The sequence below is a fragment of the Eriocheir sinensis genome, unplaced genomic scaffold (assembly GCF_024679095.1).
Source record: "Eriocheir sinensis breed Jianghai 21 unplaced genomic scaffold, ASM2467909v1 Scaffold403, whole genome shotgun sequence".
Lineage (NCBI taxonomy): Eukaryota > Metazoa > Arthropoda > Malacostraca > Decapoda > Varunidae > Eriocheir > Eriocheir sinensis.
Genome location: NW_026111725.1, coordinates 357,867 through 383,058, shown reverse-complemented (window position 1 = coordinate 383,058; position 25,192 = coordinate 357,867). Strand labels below are relative to the sequence as shown.

The following is a 25,192-nucleotide window of genomic DNA, read 5'->3' as shown; positions in this document are numbered from 1 at the left end:
ACCACTGACCTTGGCAGTAATGTCTGTAATCAAGGCTGGGTTCCAATAATATCTTACCATACATAAACAATGGACTCAGCGCCTTAGACACCATTATGGAATACACTGGATAAAGATTTCGCTTTCTTGTGTTTATTTCACCATGAATCTCTCCACCTGGCTCCCTTAAATACTCTGAAAACCCTCTTTCAAAATCATCTGGTCTGCGTTCTGGCGCTCTAATCCGCTGTTGTAGGAATCAGCTCGCAGTCGCAAAATAGCTCGCGGTGAGAGGACAGACTTGCTTACTTTTTCAATATTTCACTCACCGCTATCATTTTCTTGTCCTGCTTCGGTTCCAATACACGGCACAAACATCAGAGCAACACTTTTAATCAAGAGAAGGCTTGAAAATAATCGAATAGGGCAGATTTTATAGCATGAATAACCCCATGTTTATATGTACTGAGTTCTTGCTGGTTTGGGCCGTATCAACCCTCGCAAAGCTCACAGATGGATAAAGTTGACCAAAACAAGTAAACTAATATGTTTTCCTGCTGTGTATTCCCCCAGTGGACATGCGTATTGGGCACCAGCGCGACTTATTCCACCAAGGAGGTATTTCTCGCAAGACCGGGTCACGTGACTGGAGAACAGGCGGTGATTGGCGGGTGTAGGATCACTCCGGGCGCTGATTGGTCGAGAGCTCCTCATGCTGGGCGCTGATTGGCTGGTCGCGCTTCCGCCAAGACCAAGACTAAGGCCAAGACCAAGGCGCTACAAAATGGCTGGCTCAGTGCTGGCAGGGAGCAGGGAGGGGCTGGACATGCCCTTTGTCTCTTTATGAAAATTGACCTGCCCCCCGCGCCGCCATGTCCCAGCAGGCCCTCAGGTCAGGCCTCCCGCAGCTACGGAAGCGGCGTATCGCTAAGAAGAAGATGCTGAGACGAGGAACGCCGCTCAAGGAGGGAAACAATGGTGAGCGGGGCAGCTGCACGGGTTTGTTTTCCTTGTCGCGGGGAGGACTCGTTTTTGACCTTTTTTGACCTTTTTTGACCCGCCTCCCTGACCTCGTGCTGGGATTATTCTCGGGATATTTATTGAGTAGCCTTTGGGATCGTTTGGGGCGGTTTTGCAGTGAGAAACATCGATTTTTTGGCCGTGTGTGAATGTGAAGGTTCCTGGCAGGCATATACACACTATGGACACCTTGTCAGTATTAACTTTTCCTCGTGTATTTAGGGATATTTAAGGCCATTCAGGGCTGTTTTGCTTTGAGAAACACGGATTTTTGGCCGTGTGGATGTGAAGGTTCCTGGCAGGCGTACATACTCTATGGACACTTTGTCAATATTAACTTTTCCTCGTGTATTTAGGGATATTTAAGGCCATTTGGGGCGGTTTTGCTTTGAGAAACACATATTTTTTTGGCCGTGTGTGAATGTGAAGGTTCCTGGCAGGCGTACACACTATGGACACTGTCAATATTAACTTTTCCTCGTGTATTTAGGGATATTTAAGGCCATTTGGGGCGGTTTTGCTTTGAGGCACACGGATTTTTTGGCCGTGTGTGGATGTGAAGGTTCCTGGCAGGCGTACACACACTATGGATAGTTTTTGGACACCTTGTCAATATTAACATTTTCACATGTATTTTAGGGATATTTAAGGCCATTCGGGGCGGTTTTGCATTGAGAAACACTGACTTTTTTGGCGTGTGTGGATGTGAAGGTTCCTGGCAGGCGTACACACACTAAGGATAGTTTTTGGACACCTTGTCAATATTAACCTTTCCTCGTGTATTTAGGGATATTTAAGGCCATTTGGGGCGGTTTTGCTTTGAGACACACGGATTTTTTGGCCGTGTGTGGATGTGAAGGTTCCTGGCAGGTGTACACACACTAAGGATAGTTTTTGGACACCTTGTCAATATTAACATTTTCACGTGTATTTAGGGATATTTAAGGCCATTTGGGGCGGCTTTGCATTGAGAAACACTAATATTTTTGGCCGTGTGTGAATGTGAAGGTTCCTGGCAGGCGTACACACTATGGACACCTTGTCAATATTAACTTTTCCTCGTGTATTTAGGGATATTTAAGGCCATTTGGGGCGGCTTTGCTTTGAGAAACACTGATTTTTTTGGCGTGTGTGAATGTGAAGGTTCCTGGCAGGCGTACACACTCTATGGACACTTTGTCAATATTAACCTTTCCTCGTGTATTTAGGGATATTTAAGGCCATTTGGGGCGGCTTTGCTTTGAGAAACACGGATTTTTTGGCCGTGTGTGGATGTGAAGGTTCCTGGCAGGCGTACACACACTATGGATAGTTTTTGGACACCTTGTCAATATTAACCTTTCCTCGTGTATTTAGGGATATTTAAGGCCATTTGGGGCGGTTTTGCTTTGAGAAACACATATTTTTTTGGCCGTGTGTGGATGTGAAGGTTCCTGGCAGGCGTACTCACTCTATGGATAGTTTTTGGACACCTTGTCAATATTAACATTTTCACGTGTATTTAGGGATATTTAAGGCCATTAGGGGTGGGTTTGCTTTGAGAAACACTGATTTTTTGGCCGTGTGTGGATGTGAAGGTTCCTGGCAGGCGTACACACTATGGACACCTTGTCAATATTAACTTTTCCTCGTGTATTTAGGGATATTTAAGGCCATTTGGGGCTGTTTTGCTTTGAGAAACACGGATTTTTTGGCCGTGTGTGGATGTGAAGGTTCCTGGCAGGCGTACACACTATGGACACCATGTCAATATTAACTTTTCCTCGTGTATTTAGGGATATTTAAGGCCATTTGGGGCTGTTTTGCTTTGAGAAACACGGATTTTTTGGCCGTGTGTGGATGTGAAGGTTCCTGGCAGGCGTACACACTATGGACACCTTGTCAATATTAACTTTTCCTCGTGTATTTAGGGATATTTAAGGCAATTCGGGGCGGTTTTGCATTGAGAAACACGGATTTTTTGGCCGTGTGTGAATGTGAAGGTTCCTGGCAGGCGTACACACTATGGACACCTTGTCAATATTAACTTTTCCTCGTGTATTTAGGGATATTTAAGGCAATTCGGGGCGGTTTTGCATTGAGAAACAATTGATTTTTTGGCTGTGTGTTAATGTGAAGCATATAATTGCATGGTATCTGTGTGTATATTCCCCATTCTAATTTTAACTTTTTTCAACCTTTTCATGAGTATTTAGGAACATTTAAGGCCATTCGGGGTGGCTTTTGCATTGAGGAACATCGTTTTTTTGGCCGTGTGTGAATATGAAGGTTCCTGGCAGGTATACACACAACACTGGACACCCTGTCGCTATTAGCCTTCCCACTCACCCCTTGACTCACTGCCCGATATCAAGGAGTAATGATCTCAGGAGGCTATCCATCTCCACACTTTGGATTAATGACAACACTGATATCAAAATAAGCAGTCAAAAAGTTAGGTGTGATAATTGATTGGAACAACAGGGTACAGGTAACTCAATTTATGCAAGTGTGAGGAAGAAATGAGGGATACCATGAGCGACTGGTTAGTATTGGTACCGCTATCGAGCAGTCTGGTACTGGTACAGTAGCATCAGATAGTTGGTACCGTTAGTACCGTCACTGGTATCGTACCTGCCCACCCCTATTGTTGAGTAGCATGGCAGCGTGGTACTGTATTATTGTTCAAGTGGCGCGCGGGAAGAATGAGCTCAACTGTGTGGCCGCGGTGCCTTGTGAGTCCAGTTACGTGAGACATGTGGTGGCCACTCCATAAAATATCGCATATAAGTGGAAGAAACGTGTAAATTAAACATTTACATAGATTTTGGACCCCGCGTTATTTCAAAAACCCGTAAACCAAACACGCGTAAATCGAGAGTTACCTGTACCATCTAAGAAATACTTCATTTGGTAAGACCATGAAGATGCTTGTACTCACCTGGTTTACTTACCTGGTGGGCTTCCCGACCCCATGATCCACATGATGAGGAAGGGGTACTGGGAAGCCAGCACTCTGTATACTATTAATTATACTAAAGCAAGAACTTGTGAATGAGCTGAATAGTGCATATATAATCATGTAACTAGTAATCTGGATCACTGTAGTAATTCACTTTATTATGGCCTACCTAAATACCTGCTGAGGAAACTACAGCTTGTCATGAGCAGAGCTAGACGGTGGCTAATAAAGGGTCTGCCACCACTTGAGGGAATAACACCTGCAATTAAAGACTCTCACTGGCTACCCATTAAGGCACGGAGTCTACAAATTATGTGTCTTGACTCATCAAGCAACACGACTTTGTAAACCTGGATATATGAGAGACCTACTACAGGGCTTTCATCTGGACACTGCAATGTCACTGAGACGCAGCGTAGAACAGCACAGACTTTTTGAACCCAGGTCGATCCGGAACTGGGCTTCAGAGCATTTGAGAGGAGTGCCCCGTGGCTCTATAACGAGTTGTCCGAGGATGTTAAGAACAGTGGTAATCTGGCAGCCTTCAAGAAAGCCCTGAAGACGGACTCATCCACTAAATCCTACGACATTACAAACCTGAGGATTGAGGACAACACTAGCATTGTTATATTATTGTTTCTCGACTCACCTTGCCTGCTTACCCACAATATCATCTGCCAGTGTGGGTTTATATTTATCAACCCTGTATATCACTCTTTGCAGGGAGAAACACTGATTTTTTGACTGTGTGATTGTGGCAAGTTCATGAGCAACATTACGCAACACCTCGCAATGAAACCCTCAGGGACACATATTTCGTAGTCTTTAGGGCAGTTTAGCAGACGGAGACATTGACTTTTTGAGCATGTGTGAATATCAGGGTGATATTAGTCACAAGAAGACGACGGTTAACTGGGATAATTTTACTATAGTGACGTGAAATTATCGTAACCTCTTTCATAACGCATGATATATTAACCCCTTCACTACGGCCAGGCCAAAAAAGTGCCCTACGCTGTATACGAGATCTTCGCGCGCGCCAAATTTCAAATGTCGCTATTGAATATAACAAGTTTTCAGCCATAAACTCAACATAATCATCATGTATTTTATATGAAAACATGCAGAATTAAATGGTGCACATAAAGAAACATAAATTAATTGATAATTTTGAGATGTAAGCATAAATACAGAGATAAAATTACTCGTATATTGGCCAAAGCGAGCCAGGACACAGTATGCACATCCTCGGATATGGTACGGGGCACGCAAGAACGCAGTATACGCGTCCTCGTGTTGAAGGGGTTAACTCGGTAGCAGCGGGGATCATGTTTCTTAATGGTCCCTCTAAGCGAGAAAAATGAGAAAAAATCATCACTCACGCAAACCATTTCATAATATGTATCAACGTATTTGTGATCAGTTTATGTATCATCTATTTTGGGGGGTTTATATCATGGCACAAATTTGGCCTGTCGCTGCTACACGGTAAAGCCACAAATTTGGCCTGTCTCTGCTACCGGGTTAAATGTCTTACCAGCCTTCGTCAACAATAATGTGGCAGATTTGTCTTTTCACACCCGTTTTTCAAGGCATAGTTTGTTTGTTTTGTTTTTGTATCACTTTCTACGTCTGGATTTGTGATTTGGATTTGCTACAGAAGTGGAGCAAAAAGTGGCTGCTACTACAGTTCAGTGAAGAAAAATGTAAAGTCATGCACCTTGGGAGGGGAAATCCAGCATACCTATACCGCATGGGAAACACTCCACTATCCACCACAGAGGCAGAGAAAGACCTGGGACTATATTTTACCAGGCTACCAGTAAAGGCGAAATCCATGCCAATTACAGCGGAAGGGTTAACCATGAAAATCCAGCACTTTTAACTAACTCCATCCAAAAAAATGACTTAAAAGGCCAGACAACCCACCTAACAGTTAATAAATACTAGTACGACCTTTAAAAAAATCTGGCACTAGAGTGAGAGAAGTCTAAATGCCAGTAACTTGATGGTCAATTAATATCAGTAAATCTCCACATTACACTCCGCCTTCTCATATTTTAGGTCCATGTTATGAGACGAATTTGGCTAACTCCCATTACAACTATTTTCGAAGGTTATGGAGAAAATTAACCCGTCCGCTACGATTGGCATGGATTTGGCCTTCACTGGCACCCTGGTAACATACACTCCCAGGTCTTCCTCTGCCTCTGTGGTGGATAGTGGAGTGTTTCCCATGTGGTATTGGTATGCTGGATATCCCTCCCAAGGTGCTGCACATTTTTCTACATTGAATTATAGCAGCCACTTTCTGTTTCACTCCTGTAGCTTGAGGTCTTCTTGTAGGAAATCCACAGTCAAGGGGTTAGCCGAGTTTTCATGGGTAGTTTTCCAGTTCAATTTGCAGGAGTCAGGGGAAACTATCACTAGGCTTACAGAACAGTCCATGAAAACCCATGCAACTTCTGCGAGAGTCTTTGCAAACAGGTGAAATTAAGTGCGTATCTGGTATGGGCTATAGTCATCTCGTGTTGCCAGGCGTGTGTGAACTTGGAATATGAAAATTAAAGACATACTTGATGGTGAGGAAATACATGTAAAGTGCTGTTACAAAGGCATTATTCTTGACCTTGAAATGAACTGAATCTAAATGTGTGCTCTTGAAAAGTTAATGTGAACTCCTCTCGTCCAGAAGCAAGCTAGGAATTGTTTATACCCTGAAAGCAAAGTATAGGTGTTCAAAGTCCCAGTATTTTGAACATATGAAAGAGAGAGATATTTACGAGTCCCGGTATTTAGAACATATGAAAGAGAGAGATATTTACGAGTCCCAGTATTTAGAAGACATGAAAGAGAGAAATATTTACAAGTCCCAGTATTTAGAACATATGAAAGAGAGAAATATTTACGAGTCCCAGTATTTAGAACATATGAAAGAGAGAAATATTTACGAGTCCCAGTATTTAGATCATATGAAAGAGAGAAATATTTACGAGTCCCAGTATTTAGAACATATGAAAGAGAGAAATATTTACGAGTCCCGGTATTTAGAACATATGAAAGAGAGAAATATTTACGAGTCCCGGTATTTAGAACATATGAAAGAGAGAGATATTTACGAGTCAATTTATGGAGAAATGCACATAATATTAACTTTCTTTGCCTTATTTTTCCTCTACTGTCTTGTTTCTATTTTCCTCTAATATTCACAGATTTTCCTTTTGTTTTTCTCTATAATAATCACTTGCTTGTCTTGTATTCTCTTCTAATATTCACTGTTTTTCCTTTTGCTTTTCTCTTTAATAATCGCTTGCTTGTCTTTTGTATTCTTTCCTAATATTCACTGTCTTCCTTTTATTTCCCCCTCATGATATTAACTTTTTTGTCCTTTTTTTCCTCTTCTGATATCCAGTCTTGTTTTTTTATTTTCGTTTCCTGATAGTCACTCTGTTATATTTTTCTCTTCTATGTGGTTTCATCTAATTCCACACCTTCTAGATCAATACCAAACACTTTAGCAGCAGGAATTTCCATAGTAGGCATTTCATGTTTGTCTTGGGAGCGTCGCAGCTGCTCAGACGTTGTGTTGATGTCATGCCCGCTGACGAAACATCTCAAACAGTTGTGATTTAGTCTTGCTGTGTGTGATAATGTTTTGCATACCACCACTCACTCCTGCTGGTCTAGCCCTCTGCAGCCGTCGGAGTGTGATGTGACTTCAAATTCCTGATGGGGGCCAATGAGGGAATGTTGTTAGAATCGGAAATATAGTTTGTGGATCTGTTTGTTCCCTCCACTCTTATTAATGTAACTTTCTTTCCTGTCGCTGTTTTGTTTTTCACGTCACATATAAACCTCAAAGATGAAGGAAAAAGCCTCTAGAAGTCCTGATGGGGGGAAGAGATGGAGGGAAAGATGTCACATGTAAACCCCAGACTTGTAGGAAAAAGCCTCTACAAGTGCTGAGGGGGGAAGAGATTGAGCAAAAAATGTCAAATGTAAACCTCAAACTTGCAGGAAAAAGCCTCTACCAGTACTGAGGGGGGAAGAGATTGAGCAAAAAATGTCAAATGTAAACCCCAAACTTGCAGGAAAAAGCCTCTAGAAGTCCTGATGGAGGAAAAGATGTCATATATAAACCCCAAACGTATATAAGGAAAAATAAGCCAAAATGTGACTATCATGTGGGAGGGAAAGTTATCAAATACAGGATGCATGATAAGTCTAAAAGAATAAAGGATTACAAGTCACTATAAAAGCAGAAAAAGGTTGACTAGGGCTCTGGTACCAAAGTTAATCCAATTGTTTTTGTTATTTATATTTTGACAAGCAATCTTAGGCATTAGTTAGCTACCAAATACAAAAAATATATAGGGTTGCAAGTCACTATATAAGCAGAAAAAGGTTGACTAGGGCTCTGGTACCAAAGTTATTCCAATTGTTTTTGTTATTTATATTTTGACAAGCTTTCTTAGGCATTAGTTGGCTACCAAATACAAAATACTTAAGGGGTTACAAGTCACTATATAAGCAGGAAATGGTTGACTCGAGGGCTCTGGTACCAACGTTATTCCAATTGTTTTTGTTATTCATATTTTGACAAGCATTCTCAGGCATTAGTTAGCTACCAAATACAAAATACTTAAGAGATTACAAGTCACTATATAAGCAGGAAATGGTTGACTCTATGGCTCTGGTACCAAAGTTATTCCAATTGTTTTTGTTATTTATATTTTGACAAGCATTCTTAGGCATTAGTTAATTATCAAATACAAAATACTTAAGAGATTGCAAGTCACTTTATTAGCAGGAAATGGTTGACTCGAGGGCTCTGGTACCAGCGTTTTCCTGTTGTTCTCATTCATCCATTTCATCGACGCCTACTCCTTGGAGCTCCCACCAGGGGACGGCCGCGGCAGAAGAGTTTCCATCTCTATTCATACACTCCCTCCTTGCCTACTCAAAGTTTCTCAAGGATCTTTCACCCCTCTCCCTAACACACTCCTGCACCCTATCTCTCCATTTCACTGAAGGTCGTCCTCTAACATTCCCTCCCTTCTGATCATCTTACTCTCCTCCATTTGCTCCATGTGACCAAACCACTTTATTGTTCTTATTCATATTTGACAAGCTTTCTTAGGCACCAGTTAACTACCAAATGCAAAAAATAAAAGGTTACAAGTCACTATATTAGCAGAAAAAGGTTGACCCTACAGCTCTGGTACCAAAGCTTTCCTTATTGTTTTTGTTTTTCATACCTGACGAGCTTCTTCATCAGCCAATGCGAGACTTTCCACTCTTGCATCAGGAACATTGGAGGTAGTGAGAGTTTATGGTTTTCTAGCTCAGATTTATTCTTTGCTACATAATCTTTAATATCTCATGGAAGGAAAGATAAGATAGCCAGCAGGAAAAACACATTGTACCCTGATGGTTGTTAACTTAAGATTGTGTTTTGGGGTTGGGTTCAGTGTGGAGAGTAAACAAATGGTACTTCTGCTTGTTGTTTCTATTTGTTGTATAGCTTTTGATGTGTGGGTAACGGGTCATCTTCTTTGTCTTCTTCATCTTCTACTTCTTTTTCTTCTTCTGTATCAGTAAGGAGAGTAAACAAATGATACTTCTTGTTGTTTGTTGTATAGCTTTTGATGTGTGGGTAATGGATCATCTTTGTCTTCTCTTCTTCCTGTTCTTCTTCATCTTCCACTTCTTTTTCTTCTTCTGCATCTATGTTTTTTCTTCTGCTTCTACATTTTTTCTTTGCGTTTTCTTCCTTCTTTCTTCTCCTTTTGTTTTTGTTTGCTTCTATTTCCTCTCTCCTACTTTTTCCTCTGCATCTTCTACTTATTTTTCTTCTATTTCTTCTTCTCTTTCTTCTGCTACTTGTTTTCTTCTTCATCTTTTACTTATGCATCTCCTTAATATTCTTCTGCTTCTTTTCTTCTTTTCCTTCTTTCACCGCTGCAGGAAATATCTATCTTTATCCTCTAAGTAACTTCCTCTCTTCTCCAGAATTCCCTGACAAACTGTTTCTTCAAAGTCATCTCTATCCATTTATCATAGTCTGTTTTTAACTCTCCAAATTTCCCTGCCAAACTTAACCCTTTGTCACTGTCTTTTTCATTTTCAGAGGAGGGAGGGAATCATGATGTTCTGGGGGTACAAACAGCTTTAGGAACTTACAGAAAATCCCTAAATCATTCACTACTCCAAGATGTGCCAATTTTTAGTTATTAGTGAGATTCATTTCCTGACTTCTCTTATATAAAATGGAAAAGGAATATTATAATGGCTCTGCTGCAGGATTGATGCTTAGGTCAACCAGTAATAGGGAATTTGATATTGGCAGCGGCGATGTCCTCTAGTCATGGTAATTATTGTGTGTATATGAGGAGGGACTGTTACAAGAGGTGAAAATGCAGTTTGTGGAGTCTGTCCTAAACCTTTGTTCCTCTTCCGCCCCCCCAGAGGAGAAGTGTGAGGTCCCCATCATGCCAAGCGGGGAGCTGGACATGTTTGGGCTGGTGGGCGGGGCTGCGGACGCCAGCAGTGCCGGTACCTCCGCCATGCACCACCACCACCCGCCCTACCACCTCCGCCGCAAGTCCCACAACCTCATCATCACCAACTTCAAGATGGCCGCGGCGGCAGCAGCAGCAGCGGCGGCGGCCACCGTGACGGCGTCCCCCACCACCGCCTCCCCGGCCTGCGTCACGGCGGCCACCGCAGGGCTGCCCACGGCCGCCACCAGCTCCACCCCGGTGCTGTCGCCCACGGCCGCCATCACCGCCGCCACCGCCTACTGCCCCTCCATGCTGCCCACACGCAAACGTCCTCGCAGAACTTACTTCACGGGGGATTCTTCCACAGGTGAGAGAGGCGTGTGTGTCGTGTTGGGGCGCCAGGCTACCACCACCACCACCACCACCACCAGCACAGGACCAGCAGTGTGTAGTCTGTGGCCTCTGATCCTAGGCTTCCTCCTTACTGCAGATCCACTTTCTCTTAATATTTGCCTTCATGCAGATTGTGTCTATAGTCCAACCATTTCAAGTCTGTTTGGGCCTTGGATTCCGTGGGTCCTTTCCACCCCCCTTCTTTGCCACACAGTTCCAACACCGATTTCTCCTCTCATAAGTTATCGATAGGTAACATATGAGAGGAAGGGATAGGTGTTGAGACTGTGTGGCAGAGCAGAGGGAAGGAAGGACCCGCAGAATCCAACGCCCAAACGGACTATTTAAAATGGTTTGACCCTAGCACACAGGACCAGCAGTGTGTAGTCTGTAGCCTCTGATCCTAGGCTTCCTCCTTACTGCAGATCCACTTTCTCTTAATATTTGCCTTCATGCAGATTGTGTCTATAGTCCAACCATTTCAAATAGTTGCTTAGCATTGATTCCGTGGGTCCTTTCCTCCCCTCTTCTTTGCCTCACAGTTCCAACAACGATTTCTCCTCTCATAAGTTATCGATAGGTAACATATGAGAGGAAGGGATAGGTGTTGAGACTGTGTGGCAGAGCAGAGGGGAGGAAAAGACCCGCAGAATCCAACGCCCAAACGGACTATTTGAAATGGTTTGACCCTAGCACACAGGACCAGCAGTGTGTAGTCTGTGGCCTCTGATCCTAGGCTTCCTCCTTACTCTGGATACACTCTCCCTCTTAATATTTTCCCTCATGCAGTGTCTAGTGTTTATAGGTTATCATAGAGAAATAGTGAGAGCGAATCACTAACTACCTTCAAGCGCTTTCCTAAACAGAGCACCCGATGTAAAAGCAAGTACCCGGTAAGACTTTTCTCCCACAAGTTGCAGTATTTCAAGCCTCAATTTTTCCTTACCACGTTCAGCATTCCAGAAATCATTGTGGTTAAGGTTCACTTGTGTGTTTGCCTTTGTAAAGTAAACAGACGGGATTAAATTTTCTGTAGCTTAATTTTCTGTCTTTTTAGCTTAACTTCATCAGTCCTGTCGAAGATTTTACCTTTTTCTTTTCTTGTAGCATAACTTTATCTGTTCTGGCAAAGTCCGTAAATGAAAACAAGAACAGTAAACAAAAGGAAGAGATTTACTTTTTTAACTTTTGTATCGTGCTCCCAGTAGCCTAATTTACCTGCCCGGCCAAACACTCTTTTTCTTTTCTTTTAGATTAATTTTGTCTGCCCTGCCAAACCCCATAAGGGAAAATAAGGACAGTAAACAAAAGGAAGAGATTTACTTTTTTAACTTTTGTATCGTGCTCCCAGTAGCCTAATTTACCTGCCTGGCCAAACACTCTTTTTTCTTTTCTTTTAGATTAATTTTGTCTGCCCTGCCAAACCCATAAGGGAAAATAAGGACAGTTAACAAAAGGAAGATTTATTTTTTAACTTTCCTTATCTGTCTCCCAGTAGCTTAATTTCATCTGCCCTGTCAAACATTTTATCTTCCTTTCTTTTAGCTTAGTTTTGTCTGCCTTGCCAAACCCCATAAGGGAAGATAAGGATAGTAAACAAAAGGAAGAGATTTTTTTAATTATAATTTTATCTGATTTTCCATAGCTTTAATTTTTATTGTCTATTTTTTTAATCCCCATTCGACCTCTAAAGGGAAAAAAAGGACTAAACAAAAAGAGATTTATTATTTATTTATTTACTTTTATTTTCTCTTGTCTCCCAACAACTTAATTTTATCTGATTTTGTGTATCTTTTATTTTATTGTATTTACATTTTACCTTCTTGTCCAACTCCATTAGGGAAAGAAAATAAGGACATTGAATAAAAAGAAGAGAAGCAAGTATATTTTTTAAGCTTAAATTTATGTTTTATCTTTTATTTGTATTTACATTTATCACCATATGTATAACTTCAACGTAACTTACATTTCTTTACCTTATTTCATGTTTTTGACTAACTTTTATCTCCCATCATATAATTAACCCGTTGTTGTGTCATCGTCTAATCCGTGGTCTTCGTTTCAGGGTTGGGTTGTAGTCCTGCGGCACATTACCTCTTGTATGAACTTCCTGACGAGGTGCTACTCACCATTTTTTCTTACCTGTATGAGAGGGACCTGTGTCACGTAGCACAAGTCTGTAAACGCTTCTACACAATAGCTAATGACAATGAACTATGGTAAGTTGCCTTTATTTGGTCTTCCTCCTGAGTGATAATGTAATACTGGTCTACATCTTTCTGTTTTAACCCGGTAGCAGCGATGGGCTAAATTTATGGCTTTACCGTGTAGCAGCGATGGGTCAAATTTGTGGCTTTACCATGTAGCAGCGATGGGCCAAATTTGTGGCTTTACCGTGTAGCAGCGACGGGCCAAATTTGTGGCTTTGCCATGTAGCAGCGACTGGCCAAATTTGTGGCTTTACCATGTAGCAGCGACTGGCCAAATTTGTGGCTTTACCGTGTGGCAGCGATGGGCCAAATTTGTGGCTTTACCGTGTAGCAGCGATGGGCCAAATTTGTGGCTTTACCGTGTAGCAGCGATTGGCCAAATTTGTGGCTTTACCGTGTAGCAGCGATGGGCCAAATTTGTGGCTTTACCATGTAGCAGTGACAGGCCAAATTTGTGGCTTTACCGTGTAGCAGCGATGGGCAAAATTTGTGGCTTTACCGTGTAGCAGCGACAGGCCAAATTTGTGGCTTTACCGTGTAGCAGCGATGGGCCAAATTTGTGGCTTTACCATGTAGCAGTGACAGGCCAAATTTGTGGCTTTACCGTGTAGCAGCGATGGGCCAAATTTGTGGCTTTACCATGTAGCAGTGATGGGCCAAATTTGTGGCTTTACCGTGTAGCAGCGATGGGCCAAATTTGTGGCTTTACCGTGTAGCAGCGACAGGCCAAATTTGTGGCTTTACCGTGTAGCAGCGACGGGCCAAATTTGTGGCTTTACCATGTAGCAGTGACAGGCTAAATTTGTGCCATGATATAAACCCCCCAAAAATAGATGATACATAATATGATCAGAAATGCTTTGATATATATTATGAAATGGTTTGTGTGAGGGGTGATTTTTTCTCATTTTTCTTGCTTGGAGGGACCATTAAGAAACCTGATCCCCGCAGCTACCGTGTCAATAATGATGCCTGATTTTTAAGTCTTTAGCAAGAATATTGTGGCTGAATTGTCATGTTTAGCACGTTTTTCAAAGAGTGGTGATTTGGTTATGCTGAATTTTTATGTAACTTTTTAGGACTGAGTTTGTAATATGTCTGCTTGTTTAAATGTTATGATAGGCTTTGGTAACAGTAACGTGGCTGATCTCACTTTTTTTACCCATTTTTCAAGGCATAGTTAGTTAGTTTTTTTGATTTTATGTCCATTTTATTATTTGTCACACATCGACTCAGTTCTGAAAATCCAGCACTCCAAACTAACCCAGTCCCAAAAATTTACTCAAAAATAATAATAATAAACGTTTTATTTCACCCAGCGGCATATTTTAAAAGAACAGGAGAAGAGAAACGAACAAGATAAAGCCAAACTATCCCCCTAACCACTAATAAATACTAATTCGACAAACAATCTGCTATGAGTGAGCAAACCTAACTCCATCTTCCCCTTCTGCAGGAAAAATCTGTATCAAGGTCTTTATGAGTATGACCTTCCGCTCTTCAACCCTTCACCATGCAAGTTTGACTTTGTCCAGCCAGAGGACTGTGATTATGAGAACCCCTGGAAGGAAAGCTTCAAGCAGCTCTACCACGGCGTGCATGTTAGAGAGGACTACCACAAGCAAGGCAGCAAGGTGGGTGTAGGGGTGTTGTGGTGGGGAAAAGGGAGAGAAGGAAAGGGGGGAAGGCTGGGGCAGGTTGGAAGGAGGGGAGAAGGAAAGGGGAAAGGGAGGGAGTCTGGGAAAGGGTTCAGGCTGCTTCAACTCCATCTCCTCTTCTGTTTATTTTTCTTCTGCTTTTTTCTTCTTCATCTTTTTCTCCCTTTTCTTGCATCTTTTTCTTTTGTTTCCCTTCCTCCTTCTTTGTCCATGTCTTCTTCCTTTTCCTTTTCTTTTTTCTTTTTTTTTTTTCCTTTCCCTTTCTTCTTCCCATTCTCTCTTCTCCATCTGCATCTTCCTCTTCTTTTTCTTCTACTCCTCCTTATTCTCCTTCTTTTTGTTTGATGTCCGGGTGTTGAAAGGGCTGTGAGTCTCCCACTTTTGCTGTTATACAAAAAATAAAGAGTGTGTGTATTTCCCCCAGGAGGTTGGGCGGTCTGTGGCTTACTTCGAGACCATCCAGGCGGCCTTTGAATACTGTGATGACACGGAGCGGCCCCTCGTGCTGATCCACTCAGGGGTGTACCGGAGCCGCCTCGTCATAGAGACCAACATCTCCCTCATTGGGGCAGCGCCAGGTAACTTAAATTTTACTTGAACATGAGTTTTATACATTGTTTAGATTTATTTGCATTTTCACCATCTTCTCATTGACTGCGGTATTTTTTAATTTTTTATTTTTTTGTGTGTGTGTGTTCCCGCCATAGAGCTGCCTCCTTTCCCATAGATAAAACTACAGCCCATCTCCTTGAGCCTCATTTAGTGTGTGCGTGTGTCTGTAACCCGTCTGCTACGATTGGCATTGATTTCACCTTCACTGGTTGCCTGGTAACATATACTCTCACGTCTTTCTCTGCATCTGTGGTGGATAGTGGAGTGTTCCCCATGTGGCATTGGTGTGCTGGATATCCCCTCCCAAGGTACAGGACTTTACATTTTTCTTCACTGAATTGTAGCAGCCACTTATTGCTCCACTCCTGTAGCTTGGTGATGTCTACTTGTAGGAAATCCACATCCAGGGCAATCGGGGAGGGAGAGAAGAAGGAAAGGGGGAATACTGGGGCAGGTGGAGGTGGGGGTGGGAAGAAGGAAAGGGGAAAGGAAGGAGGCTGGAGAGGGTTGGGGCTTCTGCTTCTTCATCTCCTCTTTATTTTCTTCAACTTCTTTTTTCTTCTTCTTGGTCTCCTCCATCTCCATCTTCTGCCATCTTTCCTAATAACAAACTACAGCCATACTTCTTCCTGAGCCTCACATAACATCTTTCTCCCATCAGGCAATGTTGCGGAGAACGTCATACTGGAGCAGGAGAGCGACTCAACAGTGCTCTTCATGGAGGGCGCACAGAAGGCTTACCTCGGCTATGTCACCATCAAGTTCTCCCCGCCCAGCTGCACCGAGCCTGTCCCGCACCTCAAGCTCTACGCCCTTGAAATCCAGGAAAACTGCTCCCCGACGATAGAGCACTGCATCATTCGCAGCGTGTCCCACTGTGAGAGATCCTCCTCAGTTACCCTCAAACCCCCTCATTCAAGTTGCTTTTGTGTGTGTGTGCGAGAGGGGGGTGTCTGTGTTGTGTGTGTGTGTGTGTGTGTGTGAGAGGGGTTGTGTCTGTGTTTATGTGAGAGAGGGTGTGTGTGTGTGTGTGTGTGAGAGGGGTTGTGTCTGTGTGTGTATGTGAGAGAGGGTGTGTGTGTGGGTGGGTGGGTGGGTGATTGTTATTATTATTATTATACTCATTATTAGCCAGGACAGAGAATGGGGTGGAATCAGTGTATCATTTAACTGTTTATTTGCACTTCTATCATCTCTATATCTCATTTACAAACACACCTCAGTACACACACACACACACACATTATAACACAGGTGCTTTCTTATGTTCATTTTCTCCCTCACACTTCTCCCCTTCACCCAAGTGGCACACGTTCCCTTGCTCACTTCTCTGCCTCTTCCAGTGGGGGCGGCTGTGTGTGTGAGTGGGCCGGGAGCCGAGCCAGGGATACGCCACTGTGAGATCAGCGACTGCGAGAACGTGGGGCTTATCATCAAGGACCGAGCGCAGGGCCATTACGAGGACAACGAGATCAGTCGCAACGCACTGGCCGGCATATGGGTCAAGGATTACGCCAACCCCATCATGAGGCGTAACCACATCCACCACGGGAAGGATGTGGGCATATTCTGCTTCGATGGGGGACAGGTACGTGATCTGGGCGTCTCCTTGCTTGTGTGTGCTCGGAAGGAATGAACTTGAGGCTTTCGTTCACTAGAAATCATTACTGTTGGTTTCTCATGTTAAAAGTATAGTTATATGACCAATTTAATGTTGTGTTATCAGTAAGTGGATGTCTAAAGTACTGGTGATAGTTTTAAAATCGCAAAATATTTATATGTATAGGTAGTTGTAGTAAGCAATCAAATACTAGTGTTAGATGCATATTGATATCAAAGGAATGGCAGTTTGAAAGACAGATGAGCACAATTAAATATAACATGAAGTAGTGTCATTAATCTTATGTCTGAATCTAATAGGCATTGATTCTGTAAGTGTTCTTTATACAACCTTTCATTCTCTCTCTCTCCTTCTCTCAATGTAGGGACTGATCATGTCACTGTGTTCTTAAGCAGTTCTCTTATTCACCCTCTCTCAAAACACAACCTCATACAGTGTTCTCTTTATATGACCAAAAAGAACTTAAAATGAATAAGCAGTGTGATTCTGTAAGTGTTCTTCATACAACCTTTCATTCTCCCTCTCCCTCTCAATGTAGGGACTGATCATGTCACTGTGTTCTTAAGCAGTTCTCTTATTCATCCTCTCCCTCTCAAAACACTACCTCATACAGTGTTCTCTTTACTTAACCAAAAAGAACATGAATCTGGAGCAATTGTCAACATGTTCGCTCTCCCTCAAAACACATCACCTCATTTACCTCCTTTCCTATGTGGGGTTAGTTCAAGGCCAATGACATCCACAAGAACATTTTATACAGTTATTTTAATGCTTGACCATAGAAGTTGTGACACTGTGATGGAATGCCCCAATCAATCTATCTCTCAGAAACACATTATCTTATATTTCTCCTTTTCTGTCCTTCCTTCCTCCTTCCTTCTATTGGTCCTGTTTGTGTTCTTAAGCAATTCTCGGCATTTTCACCCTTCCTCCCTCTCCCTCACTCTTTCAAAACACATTATCTTGTACAATTCTTCCTCTATTCAGGGTTATTTCGAGGCCAATTACATCCACAACAACATTTTATAGAGTTTTTAGTGCTTGACGATAGTAGTTGTGACACCATGACGGAATACACCAATCAATCTGTCAATCTCTCAGAAACACATTATCTCATATTTCTCCTTTTCTATCCTTACTTCCTTCTATTGATCTTGTTAGTGTTCTTAACCAATTCTCGACATTTTCACCCTTGCTCACTCTCCCTCACTCTTTCAAAACACATTATCTTATACAAGTCTTCCTCTATGCAGGGTTATTTCGAGGCCAATGACATCCACAACAACCGCATCGCTGGCTTTGAGGTGAAGGCCCAGGCTAACCCGACGGTGGTTCGCTGCGAGATCCACAACGGGCAAACGGGTGGCATCTACGTCCACGAACACGGAATGGGGCAGTTTATCGAGAACAAGATCCACTCCAACAAGTACGCCGGCGTGTGGATTACCTCAAACAGCAACCCCACCATCAGAAGGAACGAAATCTACAACGGCCTACAGGGTGGAGTGTACATCTTTGGGGACGGCCGAGGGCTCATCGAACACAATAATATCTATGGTGAGTCAGGACGGGAAGGTTTGTGTCTTACTCTCATCATTGTTGCCATCTTCTTGCATCTTAAGTGATCAAGGAAGGGCTGGTCTAGTGCCCCCCAAAAGCAAGATGTTATCAGAGGAGAAAATATAACTTGAAACAATGTAATTAACTTCAGCCTACACTTAGTGACTTACAAGTGAGGTTGTATATTGACGTGCAGACTGAAACATTTAATAACCTCACTCCTCCCTCAGGTAATGCGCTGGCAGGCATTCAGATCCGCACCAACAGCGACCCCATCGTGCGGCACAACAAGATCCACGATGGGCAGCACGGGGGGATCTATGTGCACGAGAAGGGGCAGGGCCTCATAGAATGCAACGAGGTCTATGCAAATACGTTAGCTGGCGTCTGGATCACCACGGGTAAGGCAACAGGGGGTTCATAAGGGTTGGGCAGACTTTTATTTATGTATTTATTATTTTTTAGCAAAGGAAGCAGCTCAAGGGAAAGTAAAAGGACAAACTAATCAGGTTATAGAAATGATGGACAGAGGGGTTGGGACTGTAGGGTAATAAGTATCTTAAAGTACACATCAAACAAACAATAAATGAAGTAAAACAACAGCTGCTTTCAAGGTTCCTTCTGGCCTTTCGTTCTTTTTTCTTTTGTTCGAGCAGCGCCTGGCGAGCTTTTTTATTGCTGTTTTTATTTGTATGCCCTTGAGCTGCCTCCCTTGCTGTAAAATAAGTTAAAAACAACCACTAATAAAATCTGAAGTGCTAATATTCCCTTCACCCTGACTGATGTGAGGGGCGGAAGCTTCTAAAAATATCATCCTAAATCTCTTCAAGTACACAACAACAAACAGAGTAAAAGAACGCCTGCAAAAACAACTAATGATAATGACGTACATCGCTCTTTCGCTGGCAGGAAGCACCCGACACTCGGAGGAATCAGATCCACCGGGTAAGCAGGTTGGGGTGTACTTCTATGACACGGCCACGGCTTGTTAGAGGACAATGACATCTTCAACCACTTATACTCAGGAGTACAAATCAGGTGAGTGTTGCAGAAGTGTTGTTGTGTTTCTGTAGTAGTGTTGTTTTATCTTTGTCTTTATTTGTGTTTATATAGAATGAAGTTTGAAGATATCTAATTCCTCTTAATAAGTGTCTCAGATCTCCCCTGTTAGAATTGTTATTATTGTTTCTGTACTAATGATTATCGCACTTTATTTGTGGACATTAATTTGTTTATGTAGACTTAAGTTGAAAGTACAGATATTTACTTCTTGTTCAAACTGTGGGCCATTGATTTGTTTATAGTATGGAAATACAAATAGAAATACATATGTCTAATTCATGTTCAAACTCTACCCCATTAATTTGTTTATATATGGAATTAAGATCAAATTACAAATGACCTAATTTTGCTATAACTGTAGGGCTACTAATTTGCTTACACAGAATTAAGATTGATGTTTGGATATCTAATTCTTGTTCAAAATTCAAACCTTCATTTAAGGACCATAAACAACCCCATCATCCAATATATATTTCTTTTTCAAGCTGTATTAACCTTCACCTTCATTTTAGGACCATAAACAACCCATCATCCAGTATATATTTCTTTTTCAAGCTGTATTAACCTTCACCTTCATTTTAGGACCATAAACAACCCCATCATCCAGTATATATTTCTTTTTCAAGCTGTATTAACCTTCACCTTCATTTTAGGACCATAAGCAACTTCATCATCCCATATCTAATTCTTGTCCAAACTAATTACACTGATCTTCATTTTAAGGGAAGATTTAAGGCTGGAAGCAACACTGTTATCTGACATCTACTTCTTTTTCAAACTAATAACAATGACCCTCTTTTTAGGACTGGAAGCAACCCCATCATCCGTCGTAACAAGATATGGGGGGGCCAGAACGGGGGGGTGCTGGTGTACAACGGTGGGCTGGGGCTGCTGGAACAGAACGAGATATTCGACAATGCCATGGCCGGCGTGTGGATAAAGACGGATAGCAACCCCATCCTGCGGCGGAACAAGATATACGATGGGAGGGAAGCCGGTATTTGTATATTTAATGGAGGCAAAGGTGAGTTGAAAGGGACACCACAACATCATTTTATATATTAGCCAGATACAAGAACCAGTGACCTTTTTTTTCTTCATTACCATTCCTGCTGAAAGTATTTTGTCCTCATATTTGTTTATTTAATGGAGGCAAAGGTGAGTTGAAAGGGACACCACAGCATCACTTTATATATTAGCCGGCTGCAAGTACCAGTGACCTTTTTTTCTTCATTACCATCCCTGCTGAAAGTATTTTGTCTTCAGATTTTTATAGTAATGGCAGATGAGCTCATAACATCACAGCAGCACATCACCCTCATAAAATAATCGCCTAAGTCATTTTACAGCAGTTTCCAGGTTTTTTGTCTACATCAATTTTTCAACGTGTGACGCCCATATTTGTATAATTGCCTTCGTCATTCAAGGCTCGAGTGTTCTAGAATCGGACTTTTCATTTCTGCCTAAACCTTAAGCCAAATGAGATAGTGACAGGTCTTTTCCAATTTCCTGAAAAGTATAAAATAATGACTTGGCTGTTTGTTTACGAAGGTGACGACATGATATATTTTACGGCTGCCAATGCCTTTTTTCTTCATTGCCATCCTTTCAGAGAGTCATTTTGTCATCATATACAATTATTTAATGCCAGGAAATAAGTTAAAAGCATCACAGTAGCACAGTTAAGATATTTGAGGACTGTACGTAACTTTTTTTTTCATTATCATCCTTCTGGAAATTATTTTGACTTCGTATTTGTTATTTTGTCCTCGTATATCTTTATTTAACCCGATAACTGCGGGGATCATGTTTCATTAGAGGCCCCTCTGAGCGAGAAAAATGAGAAAAAATCATCACTCACGCAAACCATTTCATAATATATATCAACGCATTTGTGATCAGCTTATGCATCATCTATTTTTTTGGGGTTTATATCATCTCAAAAATTTGGCCTGTCGCTGGTACTTGGTTAATGGCACTGAATAAGAGTTGAAAAAGACATCACATCGGCACGCTATGCAACAGACAACTAGCAATGACTTTTTCCCTTATTATCATCCTTGCAAAGAGTTATTTCATATTTGCATCAACAGTGTGGGAGAGACTCATAGCCCATCAACCCCATAAGATAAAATTACGGCATTAAACGATAAGGAAGAGAGAAGAATATTAATGGCCTGTCTTCTTCATTTCCAGGGTTACTAGAGGAAAACGAGATCTTCCGAAATGCACAAGCTGGTGTTCTAATATCCACGCAGAGCCACCCCACACAGAGCCATCCCAACCTGCGGCGGAACCAGATCTACGATGGGCTGGCAGCGGGCATTGAAATAACCAATAACGCAACGGCAACGCTAGAGCACAACCAAATATTCAATAATCGTTTTGGTGGTCTTTGTTTAGCATCGGGAGTGAACCCAATACAGAGAGGTGAGTTTTTTTTTTAATGTTTGTGGATGTGTGTATGTGTTTGGTTTTATACGGTGAAGGAAACTGCATTAAACAAAGAAAAACTGAAATGCCCGCTAGTTCTTTTTTTGCATCGGGGGTCAACCGAATTCAGAGAGGTGAGTGTTTGTATTTGTGTGATAGTTTTTTATGGAGAAGGAAACATCTCAAGGGCATTCAGCAAAGAAGAAAAACAAATAAAAAAGCCAGCTAGGTCTTTGTTTAGTATCAGGAGTCAACCCAAATAAGAGAGGTGAGTGTTTATGTTTGTGTTAGTTTTTTTATGGTGAAGGAAACAGCTCAAAGGTAATCAACAAGGTAAAAAAACTAGGCTCTGCTCCTGTGAAAACAAACTGAAGGGTTGGCCAGAAGAGAGGTCTTGGGACATTGCCATTGTAATCATGCATGGAATAGATAGCAGATGAACAATGAAAGAAACACAATAGCAAGGAAGGTCAGGCAAGGCACTAGCTATCTACCTTGACCTCAGAAGAGAAGAAGAAAGATGAGTAGAGGTTCAAATTGTCACCCTCGTATATTTTTTACGTCCATGAACCAGCTATCTACCTTGACCTCTGACCTTCCTCTATGTTAGCTTCAGATATTGTTTACGTACACAGTCAGCTAGCTACTTTGACCTCTGACCTTCCTCTATGTTGGCTTCAGATATTGTTTACGTACACAACCAGCTATCTACCTTGACCTCTGACCTTCCTCTATGTTAGCTTCAGATATTGTTTACGTACACAAACCAGCTATCTATCTTGACCCCAGACCTTCCTCTATGTTAGGTTCAGATATTCTTTATGTCCATGAACCACCTAGCTAGCTACTTTGACCTCTAACCTTCTTCTATGTTGGCTTCAGATATTCTTTACGTACACAAACCAGCTAGCTATCTTGACCCCAAAAGAGAAGAAGTAAGATAAGTAGAGATTCAGGTTGTCAGCCTCGTATATTCTTTACGTCCATGCACCTGCTAACAACCTTGACCTCTGACCTTCCTCTCTGTATTCCAGGCAACAAGATCTTCAGCAATCACGACGCCGTGGAGAAGGCGGTGTCCAGCGGTCAGTGCCTCTACAAGATCTCCTCCTACACCAGCTTCCCCATGCACGACTTTTTTCGCTGCCGGACCTGCAACACCACAGAGCGGAATGCCATCTGCGTGAACTGCATCAAGACGTGTCACAACGGCCACGTGGTGGAGTTCATCCGTCACGACAGGTGGGTGACGCGACTTTTATTTCCCCAGGTTTTTTTTCTGTTTTCTGATGTTCTTTTCTTTTTCTTTTTTCTTTATTTTTTCCTTGTTTTTTTTCTCGATCTTATTTTTCTTTTAATTTTTTCATCCGTCATGACAAGTAGGTGACGTGACGTTTTTTCTTATTTTCCCAGTTTTTTCTATTCTGATTTTCTTTTCATTAATTTTTCCTTGTTTTCTTTTTCAATTTTTCTTATTTTTCTTTCAATTTTTTCTTTTGTTTTTCTTTTTTATTGTTTTGTTTATCTTTTTCCTTAGTTTTCTTTTTTCTTTTACTTTCCTTTTTTCTTCTTTTTCATTTCTTTTTATACCTTTTCTTTTTCTTTTTACCTTTCTTTTTTCTTTGTTTTCTTTTTTCTTTCCTTCTCCTTTCCTATCCTTTTTATCCGGAAAGACAGCAACTTCAGGACAAATAGAATAGAGGAAACAACAAAGCCCAACGGCCCTACTCCTGCAAACAGTGTACATACAGTAGGAGCATTCCATAACAGAGGGTCAGAAAATACTATACCATGCAGAAGGTGGAATATAAATGGGAGAGAATTATACAGAGAGCAGACAGCGAGATAGAAGACCAGAACAGAGAAGGAAAATAACATACACAAAAGATATGAAGAGAAAAGGAGATTAATATAGAGAGAAGATAAAATAGAGGACCAAAACAGAGGAAGGTGGAATATAAACAAGAGAAAGAATGATACAGAGAACAGAAGGTAATATTGAAGCCCAGAGCAGAGACAGAAAATAGCTTAAAACAAAGATAGAGATAACAGAAGATAGAAAATAGAGAAAGATAAAAAATAATACAGGGAGAAGAAGGGAAATAAAAAAACAAAACAGAGGCAGAAAATAACAAATGAAGGAAGATAGAGAATGGAAGGTAATAAGATAAGAGAGAAAGGAAATACTACATAGAGCAGAAGATAAGATAAAAACATAAACAAGAGAGATAGAGAGAGAGAACAGAAGTAATGAAACATAAGTGAGTTCAGGAAGGAAGAGAGAGTTGACACATGCATTCCTGCCGGCATTTCAGGTTCTTCTGTGACTGCGGCGCCGGGACCCTAAACAACCAGTGCCAGCTCCAAGGCGAACCCACGCAGGACACCGACACGCTCTACGACTCTGCCGCGCCCATTGAATCACAGTCCCTGATGGCGGAGGTTTAACTGCCGGCTGAGAGTCTTGTAATGTGAAGTTTCTATTTAGACTCTGCCTCCGATACTCCACCGGCCTTTTGGTTTATGATCAGTATTTAGAAAAGCAGGATTAGTGTCTCCGTGCACTTGACTTGTAACCAAACACAAAGTATTGGCAAGTTTCCATAGACTATATTACCCACCTTTGTACTGTGATTTGTCCACACCACCCATAGCTATATAGTGGATTATATTTCTATTGCTATGAACTCCCTGTGGACCCAGGAACAGGAGATGCTTGATATTATGCAGTACTCTTTGGAAGCAGTCTGCACCAGCTGGAAATACAGTGATGTGGAAAACAAAAATCTCAAGGAAGTGAATGTAGTCTGATTTCATCCTGCTTGACCTTCACAAAAGCCTTTCTTTTAGTAGAGTGACGATTGATGTGTATCACATCAGATTATGAAACGATGACGTCCGTTCGTTGTCAGATATTTCCTGCACAAGGTGGAAATATTTCGTAAGTAAAGATTGCAGACGTTTATTTTGTGTGGAACCATTCACGACCCGCTTGTTTGCGCCATCAGTGTGAGTGATGCGGCGGTGACGGTGGTCGGCACAAATCCAGTGTGGACTAGGCACAAGAAGTGGTTCTCTACCTACAGCGTTTCTTTGCTTACACGAGTACCAGTGATGTACATAGTTGCTGTTTGATGTGTGAGGGTGTGTATATATGTGTTGAGTACAGGAAACCCAACTGTTCCTTGCCTTTGTCTGCA

The 25,192-nt window shown here is 41.8% G+C and overlaps 1 protein-coding gene across 1 annotated transcript; it reads left to right on the top strand.

Annotated features, from left to right (window-relative positions):
• The first annotated feature begins 753 nt into the window (after positions 1-753).
• LOC126992118 (F-box only protein 11-like) lies at positions 754-24,793 on the top strand. Its single transcript, XM_050850787.1, is given in 17 exon segments — positions 754-957; positions 10,409-10,810; positions 12,902-13,055; positions 14,503-14,680; positions 15,129-15,282; positions 15,978-16,193; positions 16,660-16,904; positions 18,191-18,494; positions 18,728-18,898; positions 18,968-18,973; positions 19,411-19,437; positions 19,440-19,469; positions 19,472-19,535; positions 20,363-20,583; positions 21,756-21,989; positions 23,027-23,234; positions 24,308-24,793. Coding segments are annotated over 17 exon segments (2,853 nt in total). The 5' UTR covers positions 754-851; the 3' UTR covers positions 24,441-24,793.
• The last annotated feature ends 399 nt before the right edge of the window (positions 24,794-25,192 follow it).